The sequence below is a fragment of the Raphanus sativus genome, chromosome 6 (assembly GCF_000801105.2).
Source record: "Raphanus sativus cultivar WK10039 chromosome 6, ASM80110v3, whole genome shotgun sequence".
NCBI lineage: Eukaryota > Viridiplantae > Streptophyta > Magnoliopsida > Brassicales > Brassicaceae > Raphanus > Raphanus sativus.
In genome coordinates, this window is record NC_079516.1 from 15,066,705 (window position 1) to 15,087,359 (window position 20,655).

The 20,655-nt window shown below is 34.4% G+C and overlaps 3 protein-coding genes and 2 pseudogenes across 3 annotated transcripts; 4 read left to right on the forward strand and 1 right to left on the reverse strand.

Annotated features, from left to right (window-relative positions):
• LOC130495584 (lon protease homolog 1, mitochondrial-like) overlaps positions 1 to 1,623 on the forward strand; it is a 2,378-nt pseudogene extending 755 nt beyond the window's left edge.
• A 36-nt stretch (positions 1,624 to 1,659) lies between these two features.
• Positions 1,660 to 5,179, reverse strand: LOC130496774 (uncharacterized; annotated as a pseudogene).
• A 7,198-nt stretch (positions 5,180 to 12,377) lies between these two features.
• On the forward strand, positions 12,378 to 15,478 carry LOC108811491 (calmodulin-binding protein 60 G-like). The gene is made up of 6 exons (XM_018583540.2): positions 12,378 to 12,551; positions 12,656 to 12,731; positions 13,118 to 13,652; positions 14,025 to 14,179; positions 14,297 to 14,639; positions 14,738 to 15,478. Exons 1-6 carry the CDS (start codon positions 12,475 to 12,477, stop codon positions 15,247 to 15,249), a joined length of 1,698 nt encoding a protein of 565 aa, XP_018439042.1. The 5' UTR covers positions 12,378 to 12,474; the 3' UTR covers positions 15,250 to 15,478.
• Positions 15,479 to 16,715: 1,237 nt separating this feature from the next.
• On the forward strand, positions 16,716 to 17,128 carry LOC130495585 (GATA transcription factor 23-like). The gene is made up of 2 exons (XM_056986997.1): positions 16,716 to 16,805; positions 16,919 to 17,128. Exons 1-2 carry the CDS (start codon positions 16,716 to 16,718, stop codon positions 17,126 to 17,128), a joined length of 300 nt encoding a protein of 99 aa, XP_056842977.1.
• A 603-nt stretch (positions 17,129 to 17,731) lies between these two features.
• Positions 17,732 to 19,841, forward strand: LOC108806550 (protein DEHYDRATION-INDUCED 19 homolog 6). The gene is made up of 5 exons (XM_018578694.2): positions 17,732 to 17,991; positions 18,496 to 18,638; positions 19,022 to 19,099; positions 19,196 to 19,446; positions 19,533 to 19,841. Exons 1-5 carry the CDS (start codon positions 17,916 to 17,918, stop codon positions 19,639 to 19,641), a joined length of 657 nt encoding a protein of 218 aa, XP_018434196.1. The 5' UTR covers positions 17,732 to 17,915; the 3' UTR covers positions 19,642 to 19,841.
• Positions 19,842 to 20,655: the final 814 nt, after the last annotated feature.

Below are 20,655 nucleotides of genomic sequence, written 5' to 3' on the forward strand. Positions count from 1 at the left end.
TGGTGACCCAGCCAGTGCTTTGTTGGAGCTTCTGGATCCAGAACAAAATGCAAATTTTCTGGACCACTATCTTGACGTTACTATTGACCTCTCAAGGTTTTATTAATTTGATCAATAAACTTTGTTTTCTTGTGATTCTAAGCTGCATGAGAATTTAATTGCTGATTTCATTTCCCCTACTACAGGTTTTGTTTGTGTGCACAGCAAATGTGATAGACATGATTCCAAATCCTCTGCTAGACAGAATGGAGGATTAGTATTGCTGGCTACATCACTGATGAGAAAGTGCACATCGCAAGAGACTATTTGGAAAAATCAGCACGTGGAGATTGTGGCATCAAGCCTGAACAGGTTTCACTTTGATCCTATTCTCCAATTGTCTCTGGTCTTTGAGTAATTGTCTTGGAATCACATACTTTCTTCTGGAGTTTTCTTAGAATTATTGTACTACTTGCAGGTTGAGGTGAGTGATGCAGCTCTTCTTTCACTGATAGAAAATTACTGCAGAGAAGCAGGAGTAAGGAATCTACAGAAACAGATCGAGAAGATTTACAGGAAGGTGAGTTTTGCTACAGACTCTCAATCTGTTCCCTCAAGCTCACATCTAACATGAGTTAGTTTTCATTTGTAGATTGCTCTTAAACTAGTGCGCGAAGGAGTAGTCCCTGAAGAGCCTGCAGTTGCAGTTGATACCGAAGAAGCTGAAATTGTGACCAAACTTGACGTGGAATCCACTGAGAACAACTCTGTCCCCGTTGCTAAAGAACCAAAGGGAGGCTCAAAACGAGAAGACATCAGTTGAAAAGTTTATGATTGATGAATCAACCTTGCAGATTATGTAGGCAAACCTGTGTTCCATGCAGAAAAGATCTATGAGCCCACACCGGTAGGAGTTGTGATGGGTCTAGCCTGACATCAATGGGCGGTTCAACGTTGTACATAGAGACAACTGTTGTGGAGGAAGGTGAAGGTAAGGTTGCTTGAACGTAACTGGTCAGCTCGGCGATGTAATGAAAGAAAGCGCACAGATCGCTCACACGGTCGCTAGAAAGATCATGCTAGAGAAAGAACCGGAGAACCAGTTCTTTGCAAACTCCAAGCTTCATCTCCATGTTCCCGCAGGAGCTACACCCAAGGACGGTCCAAGTGCAGGCTGCACTATGATCACATCGCTGCTATCGCTTGCCATGAAGAAACTGTTCAGAAAGATCTTGCAATGACTGAGAAGTCACTCTAACTGGTAGAATCCTTCCTATTGGAGGGGTAGTTGGGTACTCTGAACTCTATTAATGCTTTTTTGGACACTACAAAGCTTGCTGCAAGTTTCTACACAAATCATCTCAGGTGAAGGAGAAAACCATAGCGGCGAGGCGGAGTCAGGTGAAGACCATCATATTTCCGGAGGCAAACAGGAGAGACTTTGAAGAGCTTGCGGAGAATGTTAAAGAAGGGCTTGATGTTCACTTTGTGGATGACTATAAAAAGATCTTCGACCTTGCCTTTGTCTCTGACAACAAGCAACAAGACTGAGAGAAGTCACTTTGACCTTCTTCCTCTGTTGTTGTCTCCATCTATAAACAAGAAAACCATTCTTGATTCTTTCTTTGCTTTTTCTTTATACTTTTGTCCTTCAAGAGGGGGTCATGCTGTAACATTTTTTTTCATAATTAGGATAGTTTATTTATGTGGTTGGGACCTCTTTCGTACATTCCCACAGCCAGATCATTATGCATCAAAATAAAAATGTCTATCTGCTTGTTATACTATGAACACATATTGGCGTTTGAATTGCACTGTTGGTTACTTTTAACTTTATCTCAATTCTCATGTCAGAGAAACTATTACATGAAAGAAACATAGACTAGCATTCGTTCTTGGCTTCAATGTTCTTTGAACACTGAAGCAAGTTCATTAACTAAATCATCAACCAATGTAGACACTATCTTCCCTCAATGTCAACGCCTTCTTCATAAGTCTCTCTCTCAAATCCAGCCAACTCCCTTCTAAACTGCTCATTTCTTTTTCAACAAGCTCGTCCATCCTCATCTCTCTCATCTTCTTCAACCCCTGAAACTCTCTGTTCAGTTCTTCTGCTAACCAATCTCTACGTTCAAACAATATCCCGTCTTTCCACAATAGCCTCTGCAGCTACCCCTAAACATCTGCTCGCATTTGAGCGCTAAGCAGTTATTGACATAATCAAACAGTTGTCTTCCTCTTGAGCTTGGCTGCTGTTGATTCTCCACGGCCTTCCTTTCATTGAAGAGGCTAGCAGGTATTATGTCAGTAGCCATTCCCAAAGCGAATTCTTTCACCATCAGTTGGTCAGAACCGAGGATCACAGATATGTACTCAAGCTCCCAGTCTAGCCTTTCTGTGGTTTGTCTACAATCAGAGAAACCCTTGCTGCAAGAGCTTCTGAGATCATCTGCTTTTGTTACAGTGCTAATGCTGCTAACTTCATGCTCTTCTGCATCCATCATCTTTTTTTTTCCGGGAGAGATTACACAAAACATAATTAGTTAGAAAGCCATACATAATGTAGAAAGATTTGCAGGTAGAAACAGTGCCAAGATACTACTAAAGTTATAAAAATATGACAAATAAAATGCATATAGATTGATTGCATCATGAAGGAACTAACCTGAAGTTTTTGTTTGTCATAGAATGAAGTGCAGTCAGAAACAGACTCACTCTCTGACAAACTTTATCTACACCGTTTTGAGTCGACTTGTCATACTCTGATGAACGTGAAGGCTCTTCTTGGGCCAGGCTACAACTAGAAGACTCAAGCTTAGAAGTCAGCTCTCTGAGCTTTTGCTCTAGCAGAACATTTAAAGGATTACACCAAACATATCCAAACTAACTGCAGAGTCTGTGTCTTGATCAGTTACTTGTGTGGAGGATAGTGAATCAGATGAGAATGTGAATGAAATCACATCTACTTCCTTTCTCCCATCATCTTTGCCTGAGCTCAAGCCACCATCAATAGTAATGTTACATTTGATCACATTTTCGCCCCTTTTGGTTCGTTTATGATTGGAGATTCCACATTCTTGCGTCCCATTTGGTGGTTTCTTGCTCCGGGGAAGAGTCTTTTTGCGCGACAGAGATAGAGAAGTATTCTTTCCTGCCGGTTCAGTCCTCAAACCGGACTGCTTTGATATCGATCCACCACAGTCCACTGGAACCTTGTTGTTGTCCCTGCAGTTCTGTCTCTGTTCATTCTGCTTAACCACACTCTTCCCAGTGCCAATGGGAGGTCCTCTGAGACCATTAACTATTCGTTTTTTAGGTTCTGCTTTCTCCTTATGTCTTGGAGAGTTTCTGATGACACTTAAGGACGTTGCATTGACCTTCGCTTGTGCAGATACATGAGGTGGTGGCCTCGCTTTACCCTTCAAACCATCATGACTGCTTTTGCTAGTAAACGGTGTTGTGACTTGGTGGTGCTGTGACAGTGACACTTTCTTTGCAGCTTTTAGTTTGTCTCTTAAATCTTGTATCCTCGTAGGAACTGAAGAAGGAGAATCTGAAGGCGAAGAGAACCGTGTTCTAGTGACCATCCTAGGACTTCTTGGTTCAATCATTCTCGAAGCTGCTTCCATTACATAAACACGGTTCCTGGATGGGACAAACCCAGGACTCCTGATAGGAGACAAGAGTCCACTGCTGGCAACAGAGATCGGTTTAGCTAACCTGGGAGGAAAAGTTTCGGACTGAAACCTCTCAACCGGTCTGTTGCTACCAAGACCAAGATTCTCATATGCATTCCATTTGTTTGTGTTTCTTGAATGTCTGAAGAAGAATGGATCAAGATCAGGAGGTTCCTGGACATTTGGTACTGGTAAAGACTCTAAACCCATGAGCCTTGCAACCACACTTGGGGCTATTGTTGTCCCCTGCCCATCATCACTGGTAATAACAGAAGATGCACAACAGCTAGAGTCACTTCTTGAGTTGTAATTCCGATTCTTGCCAATCTTATCAACCTCATTCTGCATTAAAATTCATATATTACACGAAACAAAACTGAAGAAGACTTTACAAAGGCACTTGACATAAAACAAGATAAAATAGTATTTTGAGAAAACTCACGAGAGAAGAAGCCTTTAAGAGGTTTTGAGCATTCTGTTTTGTCTGCTTTGCTTCTTCTGGTACAAAAAACAAAAACATGTTACAACCAGAGATCTTTAAAACATAAACTGCATTCAATTACTTCTAACCAGAACTACATTGTCTCAGACCAGACATAACTACAAGCCAAGAGAGTTTTCACAAGAACTGAACTAAACATTGCAATGCCTTTTTATTTTATTTTTGAAACTAAAGATTGCAATACTTTGTAGACACACCTGAGAGTTCAGAGCTACTGGTGGAAGAGAAGAGCTTCTTCTTCCGTGATTTTCCAGGCCAATCAAATAGATTTAAAAGCCCTCCTCTTGATCGTTTCCTCTCAACAACCTCCATTTATTTATTATTATTATTATTATTACTCCATCTACAGATTGCAGTCAATGAATCACTTCTCCTGAAAATGTAACTTACCAAAAAAAGGGATCTCAGTTTAAGAACTGCACCAGATAACCAAATAAAAGACCAAAAAATTTAGAAACATTCAATAACTGACCCAACTATGAAGAAGACTGTTACTAATCTACAGTGAGACGTGGACACCACAGGATAATACAGAACAGAGCTTTGAAAGAAGACAAGGACAACTCAAACAATGTAGTAGACACAAAAAGAAAGAACAGAGCTGTGAACCAGATTACCTCTGGGATGCCAAAGACTTCAACTTTCACTTATGGGCACATTCCAAAATTGGGTTTTACTCGAGAAATCAATGTAAAAGTAAAGACTTTGACACGTTAAGAGTCAAAAAAATGTAGCTAACGGGAACAGAGACCCAGAAATGCTGCAGAGTTAGGGGGGAAGTAACCTAGCTAGCTAGCCCTAGAAGCGACCAACAAGTTCTTCTCACTAGGGGGAATGGTGTGTCTTGTGTTCCTCAGAACACCCAACAATTGAGAAAGAGAATGGCAAAAACAAGTAGAGAGAAAAAAAGGAGAGATTTTTGAGAAATGGGTAGATTTAAGATTTGGGTTTGATAAGGAGGGAGGGGCCAATAGAGAGTGCAGAAGCAGCATAGAACTTGAAAAGAGAGAGAAAAAACGGCTTTTTGAATTGTCCACTCTCTCACTCTTCCCACACCTCTGTAAAATTTAACTAAATTATTAAATTAATTAATTTATCCTTCTTTATTATTTTTAATTTTTTATTATGAAAAAGTGGATTTCTTCTGCATATAATCCAAACAGAATATAGTTTAAATCTTGTATTTTTCTAAGGCGACGATCTAGTATTGACGAAAGAACTATAATGAGTACAGAGAAAGAAAAAAGCGGAATAATGTTCAGTCTGATTAGCTGAATCTGTAGCAAACTGAGAAATCGACAATACATATGTTTCTTCCGTTGGGTTATGGAAGCATGCAAAAAAAACTTTATAGTATACAGTGCACACGTCTAATAGTGCCAACTCGCAATAGTTGATTTCCCACGAGTTTGGGAACCACAAAAATGGGTTTCCGGGCTCCACTTTTATAATATTCCTAAAAATAATTTAGTACGTTAGATCGTGTTTTTGTGTAAAGGTTTTGTCCAGTAGTGTTCTTGAAAGCGAATCAATACTTGCTGCTGAGCGCTTGTCATTGTAAAGTTTTGGTGCATCATTACGTGCAATGGTTTCTCTTCTCTGTGATGGTGGGATACATCCTAAAGATGGTACACGAGTATTGTTCTTGGTCCATTTTCATAGTGTCTGAAAATATCATGTGAATAAGAAAATGAAACACGAACTTCCATGTTACCTTTACCAAAAAAAAAAAACTTCGATGTTACCAAAAAAAAATGGATGAGCAACTGAGTATGCATAGATTACTCAAGTATTGCAAGTGTTCTATTTAAACTATCTTCGAAGTATTTTCCTATGTTTTCTTCTACAATAGGAGATCTTCATAATAAAAATGAAGTTTACCGTAGATAGAGTGTTCAAATGAGTTATAACTCATGAAGCTGGCTAAAGCTAAAAATCAAGAGCATGATCTCTATTTTTTAAGTTCATTTAATAAATGAATTTAATGATCGAGTTTAAATTAGATCACAAGTTGTATTAACGATCTTTAATGAATATAAGCTAACTCATGAGCTTGATCGTTTTTTATATATATATATGGATGATTTCTATTTTTTATGTAAAAATATAGTTTCTATACTAATCATATTTATTTTCTAAAATTAAAATGTAAAACTAAAAAGTAATAAATATATATAAAATGAAAAAATATTGATATCAATCCTCACATCATATATCTTTAGAATTACAATATATTCCTAAAACTCTCATGCGGAATATATATCTTTACAATTTGAATAAATGAAGAGTTTGAAGACAAATCATCACAAGACTCTTATTTGAAACATATTTTTAAATCATCGATTTAGCTTTGATTTAATATATTATTAGGTCTTGATTTTATTCAGTATTTAATATTAACTCTTTGGAATTTTAAATTATATCATAAATAAATATTCTATATTTTATTTTCATTATTTTATAATTTCTATTTTTTTTATTTGATCGCGAGTTAACTCATTTAACTCATGTTCTAGATGATTCGAGTTTGAGTTTGTATACTAAAACTCATATAATAAATGAACTGACCTGAAGTAACTCATGAAAGACCTAAATTTACTATTATTGAGTTAAATTAAACGAGATAACTCATTTTGACACCCCTAACTGTATAGTATTCTTTTGTAATAGCATTGTTCTAAATATAGAGTAAAAATAGATATCACTATTTATTCTCCTAAATATAAAAATATAGTAATTTTTTAAGTAGTAATGAATTAGAGTAAAATTACTTTTAACTAATATAGAGGTAAAAATAGCAATGAATTTGAGATATTTTAGAAAAAAATTAAACATTCTTATATTTAGAAGACTGGCATATATGTTAATATAAGATCATTATTTAAATATGTTTATATGTTTCATGAAACTGGAGATCACTAACGCTAATTTCATGAAATTATAGCAAATGCTACATCGTGTTAGATCATTAGCTTTCAGATTACAAAATAAAACCTATAAAACCATTGAAAAACTCAAGGCAATTAGGGGAAGAATATAGTAAAAGAAGTTCATTAGGGATTATATATATATACAAACAAATTCTCTCGACAATTTTTAGGACAAATATCTATGAGAACAAAATCTTATGTAAACAAGAAAAATGATCTGTTGGGGAAAATATACTTTCAACATTTTCTCTCGGAATGTATTTCCTAGGATATGATTAGCAAGCGTCACATACTTTTCTTACAGGTTTTTACAGCACTTTACGCACAGTATTTTCCGATATGAATTAAAAAAGACTGATGCGTCATAAGTTTCACTACCATACAAGCACTTGTGGAAGAAGTCTCAAAGTTAGTATCTAAAAGAGAATCTACCTTCTTGTACAAACATACAATATCTTCAGTTCAGAAACTTCGTGGATGCTGGGTTTCACTAATATTTAATTTTAAATTAACAAGACGATCTAACATAGATCTACATGTACCCTGACTCACTCATGAGCATGTATGTAACATGAAGAAGGAAAAACATTTCTGGATTGATGAATACAAATGTATCCTTTAAAACATTATTACTGCAATACGTCCAAAACTCTTAAATGAAAGGGAGAATTAATTTTTTTTTTCAAAATATAAATCTATCTATACTAATAAAATAGACTTTTTATCTCCTTCGGGAGAAAAATGTCATGTGATATTTTCTTTTTAATAATTAAAATATTTTTCAACTTAAATTTAATGAATTTTAGTATTAATTGTGAAATAAATGGAGGGGAGGAGGGGAGGTTAAACTTTTCTTGATATATGTCTAAACGTTTATAAAAGTATTTTGAATCTGACTCAGATCCGTAACTAAACTGATAAATCTGTGACCCAATAAAAATCGAGTTTGGGTTTTATTACAGCACTGGTTGAACCAATAGATAATTTTTATTTTTATCATTTTTAGTTTAAGTTGTATTTTGAAATTATTTTTTATATTCTAAATTTCTAATTAAATTTTTGAAATTTCAGTTTTAATGTCGTCTTCCTCTTTTTCTACACTACAATTTACGTTTGCAAAAAAAGTGAGTCATGATTGTGCTTGAGCTGCACGTCCGTAAAACAGACTGAAGCACGATGAGACTTATTATTTCCCTACACTACAATTTACTTTGGCAAGAAAGGTGAGTAAATTATTTTTTTATTTTTTATTTAATTTAATTTAATACAAATCATTACATTTTTAATTTACAGATAAAAAAATAAAATCATATGATCATATGAATTACAAAACAGAGTTTGGATTGTTGAAGAAGAAAAACCTAGCGAGATTGATTATAATAAATTAGAGAATGCTCTTACTGAAAAATATCCCAAAAATGATGAAGTGACAAATTTAGAAAAAAAATTGTTGGTAAGTTTTAAAATTTAGAAAAAAACCAAAATTAGTTGATGTGATCTGGTGTTAGTTTATTTTTGTTATTCTGGTTTATTTTGGATTGGAAAATGTCTTGATTTTTTTAGATGTCATAATTCTTATGTTACCACTTTTTAAAATAGTCTAAACTATTTCTTAATATTTTGTATGTACACTTAAAATTCTTAACTTTAGTTTTTATATATATTTGTTTTCATAGCTAATATATTATTATATAATAAAACTAATTTATTTTTTAACCCGCAATTCATCTGCGATTAATCCAATGATCCAGTGATTCGGTAAATCATCTGATTCAATGTTCGGGTCGGGTTTCAAAACACTGGGTTATAGGATTTTTTTGTATTTGATGTTGACGATGGAGAATATAGCCTCTACAATTCTCCTTCTTTAACGCAATCGACGTCATTCATATAATCAATCCAGAAATCACATCCATCCCACCATCTCCTATTGAATACTTCTTTAGTTCCTGCTTTCTCAGTTTCATTGTATATGTATAGATGGTGTAAGAGTTCGGACGATACTCCCTTTACTTTTCTCAATTCAATCATTGTCGAATTTCCAGTTTCATTGTTCGGAGTTAAAGACAAGTCAATGTAGAGATGTTCAAACTAGGCTACAACAATTTTGGCAAGCTTAAACTGTTAAGAAAGGAGAAAGATATTGGGGTTGATATGTTGTTGATTAATGGGAAGGTACACCGATTTCTTATTTCAGTTTACCAGTTAATGATTGCTTACTTTTAAAGTAGCAGTTTTCTTATGAATCATCTCCTTTCTTAGGTGGTGCTTCTACATGCGTTAATCAATTTTTTCAGGTTTAACATTTTTAAACATTTTTTGAAAGAAAGCTCAGTCTATGACACTAGTATTTAAGATTCCAACTAAAAAAAAAAATTTACGACTATTAATTTTTATTCTATTTTTATTAAATCGATTAGTAACAACTACTTATCCTATTTTATTTTGAACTAAAAAACTTCAAAAAAAATAATATATTACGGTCGCTAATCATTATAAAAAGATCAGAAAATATTATTTTTTACATATTTTCATTTTACATATTTTTTTTACTAAAACCATATAATAAATTATAAATTTAAGTAAGAAAAAACATACAAATTCGGCGCTACGCTAGTAGATAAATAAACTTCACTTTTAGACTTTGGTTCGAGTGAATCTGTTTGTAGTGCATCATTCCAAATGTAGAAATTTGTGAACTCAACATTAAAACGTTTCGTATATATGAATTGTGTGTTTGTTGTCTTTGCATTTCTAAGTTATGAATAGTATAACCAAACGCAAACCTTGTTAACCAAATGCAAACCTGAATGCAGAAAAGACTCAAGACTCGTTTAATCTCTATTTGCACAAATGCACCAAATATACTTCTGATCATAACTTAGCATGTAACTATTTAATTTTTTTTGGTCAAAAAAAAAAACTTAGCATGTATATTTTGTTCAACTTTGCTATACGATATACATCAAACAAAAAAAAGATTAACATAGCACATTAACTATTACAAGTGAACAATATAATAAAAAAAAATACGAAAGCCACGTCAAGAGTGACTGGTTACGAAATGATTCGATGATCAAACTTAGATATCAATTAAAAAAAAAACTTAGATATCAATCAACAGTTACTTTGACTATTCAGCATGTCTTAGTTTCCTTTCCGTTTTCCTCGAATTTGGAAGGAAAGTTTCAAGAAATGTTATATACATATATACGCCATTTGTTTTTCTAAAAGTATTAGCCTGGTAACAATTGAACAATAGTTCTTGAAACATTTAATTTTATTATATTTGACTTCCTCCTTATATTAGTATAAAAGATCAGAAATTGTCTATCCTAATTTGTTATAAACTAATTCTGAATCAACTTTTATAAGTTCTGAATCTTCAAAACTACATTGTTTATTGGCCGGAAACAAATCGACGTGTAGACTGGTGTTCCCAGATGAAATGCCTACCTATTATAAATAATCCCTTAAATATATATATATATATATATATATATAGTATACTTTTCTGCTTCAGTTTATTTGATGCTTAAAATATTTTTATTGTAAATAAGTGATGCTTATTTTTAGATAAAATTTTTAAAAATTTGAAATTTGTGACCAATATAACATAATACTACATTTTTATTTATTGGTTAAATTAGTTTTGTTTAATGGTATTTTTATATAAACAAGATAAATCATATAAAAATAGTATTTTCTTAATCAATATGCATTACTCTTATACATCATATAAAATGAAACAAAGAGATTATCCTATTTGCATTTTTTTCTTAAAAAAAACGTTTGTGTCGTTTTACTTGGTTTCCATCGTTGAGGGAGATTGTCCATCATCGGAACGCGTTAATGAAGAAAAAAATGTTCTAATATTTATCTCCATCTTGTCCTTGCAATCTTGAAAACTTTGATATTTATGCTGAATGTTATTTTATATGATCATAAACTACTTAAACCGCGTTAACAGTACCGCCTAAACGTGTTTTTTTGGGGTCATATGCTTTTAGTTGACGATGTAGCCTTGTCAACGCTTATGTCAACGGTTCTTTTTGGCTGGTTTATAAAATTTTTAACGTTATAAAATTGAGATAGTCCATTAAGCTAAATAGAACAATTTAACGTTAGTGTATGCTAAATTTCGATATGATCAAACTACTTCTTACTTCTTTTTTTTTATCAAGCATCATATTCATACCACTCCTAAATTTAGAAAATACGAAATGTACCATAAGAGTTTGATTGTGCATGGTAGCACCATAAGAGTTACGTTTTCTCAGGTCTAGTCAATGATTGAGAAACGGACAAAAGCTTTGATAAAAAAAAGCTTTGAATTAATAATTATAAAACGCGTCGAATGTAACATCTATTAAGATGCAATTCTTACACATAAATGCAGGATCTTGTCTGATAACAACAAATGTTTTTCGCTCATATGATTTCTAACCACAAACTATACAAGTGAACGTTTGTAATACTTAGAAACCAAGATAGAAGAGATCATCTACTAATTTCTTATTGAAATTATTTCATGATGATGTTTAATTACATATTTAATTTACAATGGAAAACTAGTACACGTTTTCTCAAGTTTACATATTATAACTGACAATATATCAGTTAGAGACATCAGAAAATCTTATTTTCCTTAATATGTGTGTTTAGGTCAATGATATTTTTCTCTTACTCCGGAATATATTATTTCAAAAATATCATGTCTATTTTATTTCGCTGGAGATATCAGATATCTAAACGCTTATTGGCGTCAAATTAATCAGATGAGATAAATAAAAATGAGTCCAAAAGAAAAGAGTAGAAATTGAAATAAAAATGATTTAGGAACTAGTTCCTGTTTTCATTATTCGGCTGATCTCCCGTTAAGAGAATTGTTCCAACAAAAATGTTAAAAGAATGTAGTACATGAAAAAAAATCTATAGACTGAATTATTAGATTGTAATTTCACTTTATATCTGACTTTCCCAATATGCGTGGATTTTCTTTTAACCCGTTAGATAAATATTGGTTTAAATACATGTACATGTTTGGCCGGATAGAGTGTATATTCTAGGTTGTTATAAGTTTGTACTTCAACTAGCAATTGATTTGGTTTTAATTAATTAACAAAAAACTAAATAACTAACTATAGCGTCTTTAATGAATAGCACTACAAAAACTAAGGAGAGCTGAACGAATCTTCCTCGAAGTTTCAAGTGCTACTTAGTCAAGGCTCAAATCCCTTTAAAATCCCAACCAGCTATTCTTTCACAAACTCATCTCTTGCTCTCTTCTCTCTCACACACAAAGATCCCTTTCTTTTTTAGAAAGACTTCATAAAAACTTTCAGGTTTTTAAAATCTGATCACATACACACAAAAAAAGTGATCAATGAAGATGCAACACAACCCTTTTCATGGGGATAGTGTACCCAATGGTTTAAAACCTCATAAAATAACATTCAAGAAGTGAGTTTTTTTCCATCTTACAAGACAAATAATTTTGCTTGGTTTTGTTGGTTTTCGAACAAGGGTTTAAAGTTTTGAGTTTGTTTTTCTCATGTTAACCACAGAGCTGTGAAGAAAGTGATGAAAGATCGGTCAACTAAACAATACATGGTCGAGATGGAGAACATGATCAGAAAAATTGTGAGTTTTGTCGTCGTCTTCAACTACAATATTCACATAAACCACATAACTTACCTAAAATCTCAATTAATCAATAAATTGGTTAAATTAATCCATTAATCCTGCATAGCCACCAGCTTTGGCTGACTTCTTCTTCCCTCTTCTGTCCCGTTTTAGTTTCTGTGGTTTTAAAATCTGTGGGCTCTATCAACAATATTGTATGGTCTAGCCAGTTACCATAATATATCAAATTATATACATATAACTATGAAGTATTAATAATCAAGTTGCATAAACACGTGTTTTTCTTTAATATTTAATTTGCATGCAGTTGTTTTGCTTGGTTTTATATTCAATGATATATGTAAACTAGTGACTAATTAGTCTTTTTTCTTTTAAATATGTAGGTTCGAGAGGAGCTTGATCGTATTATTATACAACCTCAATTCTCTTCGTCATCGTCCACAATGGAGCGTTCGCGTTCAGAGACGCCATCCTTGCGTTCACGATTCAAGCTACGATTCATCAACGCACCACCGTCTACGATATTCACGTGTGCCAAGATCGAAGCCAAGGACCATTCTCCCGTAGCGTTCGAGCTCGTGGATACAGCCACGAACTCCAGAGTCGTCTCGGGACCGCTCTCGTCTTCTCGGGTCGAAATCGTGCCGCTGAACGGTGACTTCACGGAGGAAAGCTGGACCGTTGACGTATTCAAAGGGTATATTGAAAAGCAACGCGAAGGAAAACGTCCGTTACTCACCGGAGATTTAACGGTGACGCTTAAAAACGGCGTCGGAGTGATCTCCGGAGTTGTTACTTTCTCGGATAATTCCAGCTGGACTAGGAGTAAGAGGTTCCGGTTAGGTGCTAGACTAACCGGTGGTGGAGCCGTGGAGGCAAGAAGTGAAGCCTTTAAAGTTAAAGACCAACGTGGAGAATGTAAGTATACTTGCTGTCCGAAACGGTTAATGCGTTTAGGGTGGAATATTAAAACAAATCACTAAGATGACGCACAAAAAAATTATGACAAAATAGTTTACAAAGAGAAAAATCTTAAAATTAACAATAATTTGAATATAAAATGATTAAATTACTTTAAACCTTAAAAATGTATGGTAATAGTTTAACCCTAATCTCACTCCCTAAATATTAAATTCTAAATTCTAAATTATAATTACTAAACCAAAACTCAAGTACAAAATAAATAAAACTAAGAATTATAATTAATAATATTTTGAGATTTTTATATGAATTTTTTAGAATAAAAGTGTTTTAATGCTAATATTTTTACATTTTTTTTTGGTTATGCAGCGTATAAAAAACATCATCCTCCGTACCCCGGTGACGAGGTTTGGAGACTGGAGAAAATAGCTCGCGTTTCAGCGAAGCGTTTGGCTGAACGGAAGATTATTACCGTTAAGGATTTTCGTCGTTGGCACACTGTAGATGCAGATGCGCTATACAACGTAAGATTGATTATAAACCTAAAATAATTCAAATGAGTCTTTGAAGTAAATAAAAACCTAACTTTTACCAAAATAAAAAATAAAATAAACCTAACCTAAGTTGTTCTTTTTTAACAGCTACTTGGTGGAGAGCACATACCTGGTGGAGGAATCTCAAAGAGAACATATGAAGCAATTGTATCCCATGCGATGGAATGCGTTTTGGACGAAGCAGAGTGTTACATCTACAACACAACCGCTCTTGGCGTTTCACTTATTTTCAACTCTGTCTATGAAGTGATCAAAGTGTACTTCAGTGATGGCACGTTTCAAAATCCAGATCAGCTACCAGCTTATCAGCTTGTCGAGTTAAAGCGTGAAGCGTATCAAAACCTTAGCCAGTTTAGGACCTTTGTGGAGCATCCACATAGGTCCTTGCAATGCACGCAAAATCCTGGATTGCAACACAACAATTTTCAAGGTATATATATTTAAAACTTTGGTTACGGTCTAAGGTATTTTGGTACGTAAATATCTAGACTTAACGATGTTTTTTTCCTTCTCTTTTCGAATATGCAGGAGTTTCGATTCCATTAGACTCTTTGAGCTCTCTTTACTTCACAGCTTCAAACTCCACGGTCCAACCAGAGATGGTGATGAATTTTGATAACTCACCAGCCACGACGTCGTTTCATATCGACGGAAAATTCATGCAAAGAAACAGCTTTAGGGTTAGTGAACACGATCCGGTGCACAGCGAATCGCAAACTGTAGCGACAAGAGATTATATGGAGAATGACGAGGATGATCATGAGAACACTTTTGCTTATCCTCACCATCATGACTTGCCCTTGAACTGGTCGCCAGGTGCAGCGAATTTGGAGCAACAATTGAATAGTTTTTGTGTTAGCGTGTCTGGCACGCAAGAAGCTGGAACGTTTGATGTTAGTATTGCAAACATTAATGTGGGATCTCCAAGAGGCAGGTGGTGTAAGGTTAAGGCAGCTTTTAAGATCCGAGAAGTCTGGAAACTCACAACTGCCAGAAAAAGATCAGGGAATGCTTGTAAGAACCCTTGTCTACTGTATTAGATTCAGAGGTTTAAGATGTGTATATTGTGTATGTGTGTGAGTTTTTATTCTTTCCTTATGAGTTGTGATAGAATAGGGTTAGTTAAATTGATCCCGTCCATTGAATGTTTCCAATGGTTTAATAAGTACTGGGGATTAGTCTTTGTGTATACCATGTTTGATATGTAAATCTCTACAAAAAAAAAAGACTATACTGTATATATAACCAAATCAGTTTACATGTTTTATATTTCAAGTATTTACTTAGCCCCTATATATAAATGGTTCTATAGCAGAGGGCTTGTCACTTGTAGCCTTTACATGCAATATTGTATTCAAAGGTTTCTTGAGGTGCACGATTTATATATAAGATATATTTATGTTTTTTTTTTCCTATTTGCCTATACCATATTTTAAAATTTATTTTGACAAAGTCAGTTTTCACCTGTTGTATATGTGTTTCGAGTTTATCCCCCAACAATGTGTAGAATCATTATCCTTTTGGCATATGCCAACATAAAAAGTATGTGAGTTTCATCTATTCCACGTTATAAAATGACTTCTCAAACAAGTATAAAAACAGCATTACAAGATATACCAAATCAACCAATTCCATGAGCTCTAAATCTTCAAAACATAATCAACTTTCAAATCAAATCCCCACTTACTATCTAAATTGAAAAGTTCTCTTTCACTTGGCTATAACATATTAGAAAATATTATGTTGGGTTTGGAATGACTATTCTATTGCCTTTGTGTTTCCCTTTATATTATGTGCATTTTTGCTTTTTCCTCGAACTGGTTGAGGAAGAAGACTATTGGCTTCCACATCACAACAAAAAGGTCTATAAGTAAGTGAAAACATTGGTGGCTTTTGTTTCATTACTTTTTTCTCTGTCTTCACGTGAACAAATTTGCTGAATCTGTGGCTTCTTCTACTTTCTTTTCTCTAATACAACACACACACGCACTCATAGTTATTTAAAAAAAAAAAAGATTCCAGAGATCCTGGTCGTGTGCACTGCCACTTGGCTCTCCACCTGACAATGATTTGGTAGATGTTTTGTTTTGTGTCATCAGTCTAGCAGAAAGGCCACAATCATTAACTGACCAAAAGTGCGGCTAAGGGCGTTTATGTCTTCTTATCACAATCAAACTGGTTTCGAAGAGTTTTTAAGGAGATCTTAAGCCTTTCTTGATGATTAACTCTTACCATACATACACACACAAAGAAACAAAAAAAGAACTAGCAATATTCCCATAGTTTCTCCATATTAATCTTCTTTGCCTTATAGTGATCAGTCCCCCCAAGAAAACAAAAGACCCTTTATTTTGCTCACAGTTTAGTTCTTGGCTGCTGTGGTTACAGAAAGTAGCTCTAAAAATAAAGGTTGGTTGGTTCCATTGATTTGATTGATCCAAGAGAGCTATGTTCTTGTACTTCATCTAATATGTCAATGTTGCTCTTCTCAAAATTTATCATAGAAATGGAAGAAGAGAAGGAGAGAGTTAGGTGTTGTAGTGATTGCAAAACCACCAAGACACCAATGTGGAGAGGTGGACCGTCTGGTCCCAAGGTCTCTTCTTTCTACTCTTCATTTACTTTTTTTTTTATATCAAGAGGAAATTGGATAGTTCAAGAAGTATTCTTAATTTGGTTTCCTTTTTGTTTTTGTGGTGAGATTCGCAGTCACTTTGCAATGCATGTGGGATCAGATTCATGAGACAGAGACGATCCGAGTTGTTGGGTATTCATAGCCACAAAGCCTACAAGAAGATAAACACATCGATAGTATCATCATATGGTGGCGTGTTTCTCAAGAAACGACGGAGCCTGAAGGAGGAAGAACAAGCTGCTCTTTGTTTACTCTTATTGTCTTGTAACTCTGTTCTCGCCTGAACTAAAAAAAAACAGAGTATCTCGCTAAAAAGACAGTTTTGCCCTTTGTTTTGTCTTATCCTTTTGGGCCATTCTTTTGAGTGGATATGATTTAAAATGCTGAAGTTGGGCCTGTTTTGTTTCAACAGAGCTGACCCATAGAGACCATTTGTCAAATCTAAAAAGTGAAAATTAAACCGGAGCATTTCGGTTTTGGTTTGGTACAGGAAGACTTAATTATTGATGTCAAAAGAAAAGGTTTAACTATATAACTAAAAATGAAATGTATAAAAATCAAGAAAAAAATCTTTGAAACAGTGAAAACTCTGTTTGCGCGGGTTAAGTTCACCTGCTTCACCAACATATACCATAAGCAAACCAATAATATTTAGACACGTATGCGTGTGACTAACAGATCGACGTGTTCAATGAGCGGAAAAGCGTGCCAGTTTATATTACCAGAGGGAAATACACGGCGGGTAAAAGGTTCAAACGGCATGCATTCGTGTAGGCTGTTAGAAAACCAAGAGATTAATAAATCAAAAAGACAAGTAAATACATGTAATAAAACTAATTAAATTAAGAAATTATTTATGTATTACATAATAGAAGAACTCGTCTCCTCTCTCCTATGTCTCTCACTCTCTATCCAAACAATTAAAAAAAAAAGGTCCATAAAGAAGAAAAAAAAAGACAAGTTCCGGAAAACAACGCAGCATCGCCGTCGTCGTACCAAGAATCTTTAATTTTTTTTGGTATCTCAACCTTTGATTCTTCGAATTTATTCGGTTTTGGAATCGAGAAAGAAATGGATTCTGATTCATGGAGTGATCGTCTCGCATCGGCTTCACGAAGATACCAGCTCGATTTCTTGTCTCGATCTGGTGAGTTGAAAAAAAAAACACGATATTGTTATTTGTTTTATTTTTGAGATTTGATTTTTTTGTGGTATTAAATTAAATATACGAATTAGAATGACACGATATTGTTGTAAATTGTAATGGCATAGATGTTGATCTTTCTCTTGCTGATGTTGAAATTGCTTTTGTTTTTTTAAAGAAAAACAAAAAAAAATGGAGAAAAGTTTCCATCTTTGAGGCATTTGGTATGATGAATTTCTCAAAAGGTTGGAATCTTTGATTCTTGATTGAACAACAATAAAATACAAAATCTTGTTCGTTGGTAAAACGTCGTTTCATTACATGTCTCAATGTTCTTCTATCACATATCTCCATGTTCCTTCTAATCCCAATTTATATTTGTAACACGCAAGAATGGAAATCATTATTAGTATGCCTAATTATTTTTCTCAAGGTTCTGTTTTATTTTGTTTTTTGTAGTTGTGCCATCTTTAATTGTTTGCTTTTTGTTTTTGATCATAAACGTAGATAACTTCTTGGGGTTTGAGGAGGTAGAGGGAGAAGATGAGTTCAGGGAAGAGTATGCTTGCCCCTTCTGCTCTGACTACTTTGATATCGTCTCTCTCTGCTGCCACATAGACGAAGATCATCCCACTGAAACAATCAATGGGGTATAAGCACTTCTTCCAATACTATTGTGTATATATCAAAATCTAATTAATGTTTCATCACATGGTTCTGCCTAGATTAGGCAAACCACTGCTCTTTTGTTTAGTAGTTCCTCTTCTTCTTGGACATACAATTAGGGAAGTGAAAGTAGCCTAATAAATATGCGTCAGGAATAGGATTTTTCAGTGTTCTGAAAATCGGTATAGGCGGTGTTTGGTGCCCGCGTAGGCGGCAAATCGGTCTAGTCGTTAAAAAATCAGTTTGGGCACCCGCCTAATCGCTATAAAGCGCCTAGTTACCGTTTAACGATTTCTTGAACATTGAGAATTTTAGGAGAGTTGCTACAAGATGAAGATTTGTTTTTGACACACAGTTCTCCTTGTAGGTATGTCCCGTTTGTGCGGTGAAAGTGAGCTCTGATATGGTTGCTCATATAACTCTTCAACATGCAAATATGTTCAAGATATCCTTTTTTTTTAATCAAACCATCATTTTTATTTTATGTGATTTCCTTCAATGTATTTTTTGTTTCATTTCATTCCTTAACTAATAATATTACGTGACAACGAGAAAAAGAAAATCAAGAAGAGGCGGGGTTCAATCCATGTTATCAATCTTGAAGAGAGAGTTTCCTGATGGAAACTTCCAGAGCTTGTTTGAAGGATCTTCACGTGTTGTTGTACCTTCTTCTTCCTCCAGTATAGCTGCTGACCCTTTGCTGTCTTCCTTCATTTCTCCGATGGCGGATGGACTTTTCATTTCAGAGACGAGTTCTGCCAAAAAGACATCAAACCAGAGTTTGCCTGAACGGTATGGTATTGGTTTTCATCATCCTCAGATTGGCTTTTTCCTACATTCACTCTCTGATTGTTCTTGTATTGACTGGATATTTACAGGAGTGTTGAGAAGAAGTCGCTTTCTGCAGAGGATCACAGAGAAAAGTTGAAACAGAGCGAGTTCGTTCAAGGGGTTTTCTGCTCAATGATTCTTGATGATGATTTATAAAGGAGAGAAAAAAATAACTTTGTCTACAAGTATTATTAGATCATTCAACTGTTGGAACAAATTTAATGGAGTTGTTGTTTGTTTTCAACAAGTGATATGGTGGGATAACCAAGAATAATGTTAGAGAAGCTTTGTATTGAAGAGTCAAAAGAGATACATGAATAATGAGTATTATTTATCTTATTGAACACATTCTTTTCTTTGATGAACTCTTGGTTTGTCTGCAGACTGTAAGAAAACAACAACAGCAATGTATGGTATTTTGATCACTATATCTACACTGAGTTCTGTTCTTGAGATCCTAAATATATTTTCGGTTTACTCCAGTTTCTTACTTATGGGGTTTGTATATAATCTCTTAATATTTATAAATTCATAGCGCACATCCATTGCACTAAGCGCCCCTCCTTAGTGCAATGGAGGTCACTAGCCTAAGCCACTCGTCTTCTTGATCACGAGTTGGCCCCGTCCAGGTAAGTGATTTGCTTGTTGTATCCGCTTCTCTTTTTATACTATACTCTGCGAGTGCTTCCTTTTAAATGTAAACGATGTGGGACAATTTACACATCTCTCCGACTCTCACAAGCTTTAAACGGCAAAGATTCTTTCATGATATACACACACGGGCCGGATTCTAAAGGGCCTAGTTAAGTGTTTTAAGCCATTTTCTGGATACGAACCACTCGAACGTATCCAATATAACAGTATTTTGCTTATATTTTGGTTCGTGTTGTGGATTAAATGTCATCTTCGATCAACAAAACGCCATATATTACTTTGTTTTTGTTATCTTTGACTAAAGCTCTTGAGATCTGAAATTTCTTTGTTTGTAAGAATACAAATTGCAGATTTGCTCTGAAGATTCCTGTCTTTGACAGGATTTTACTGGAATATTGGAAAGCAGTGTCTTTCAGCAGAGGATAAACACAGAGAAAAGTTGAAACAGAGCGAGTTCATTCAAAGTATTTTCAGTTCTATCCTTCTTGATGGCGATTCATATAGGAGAACATTCCG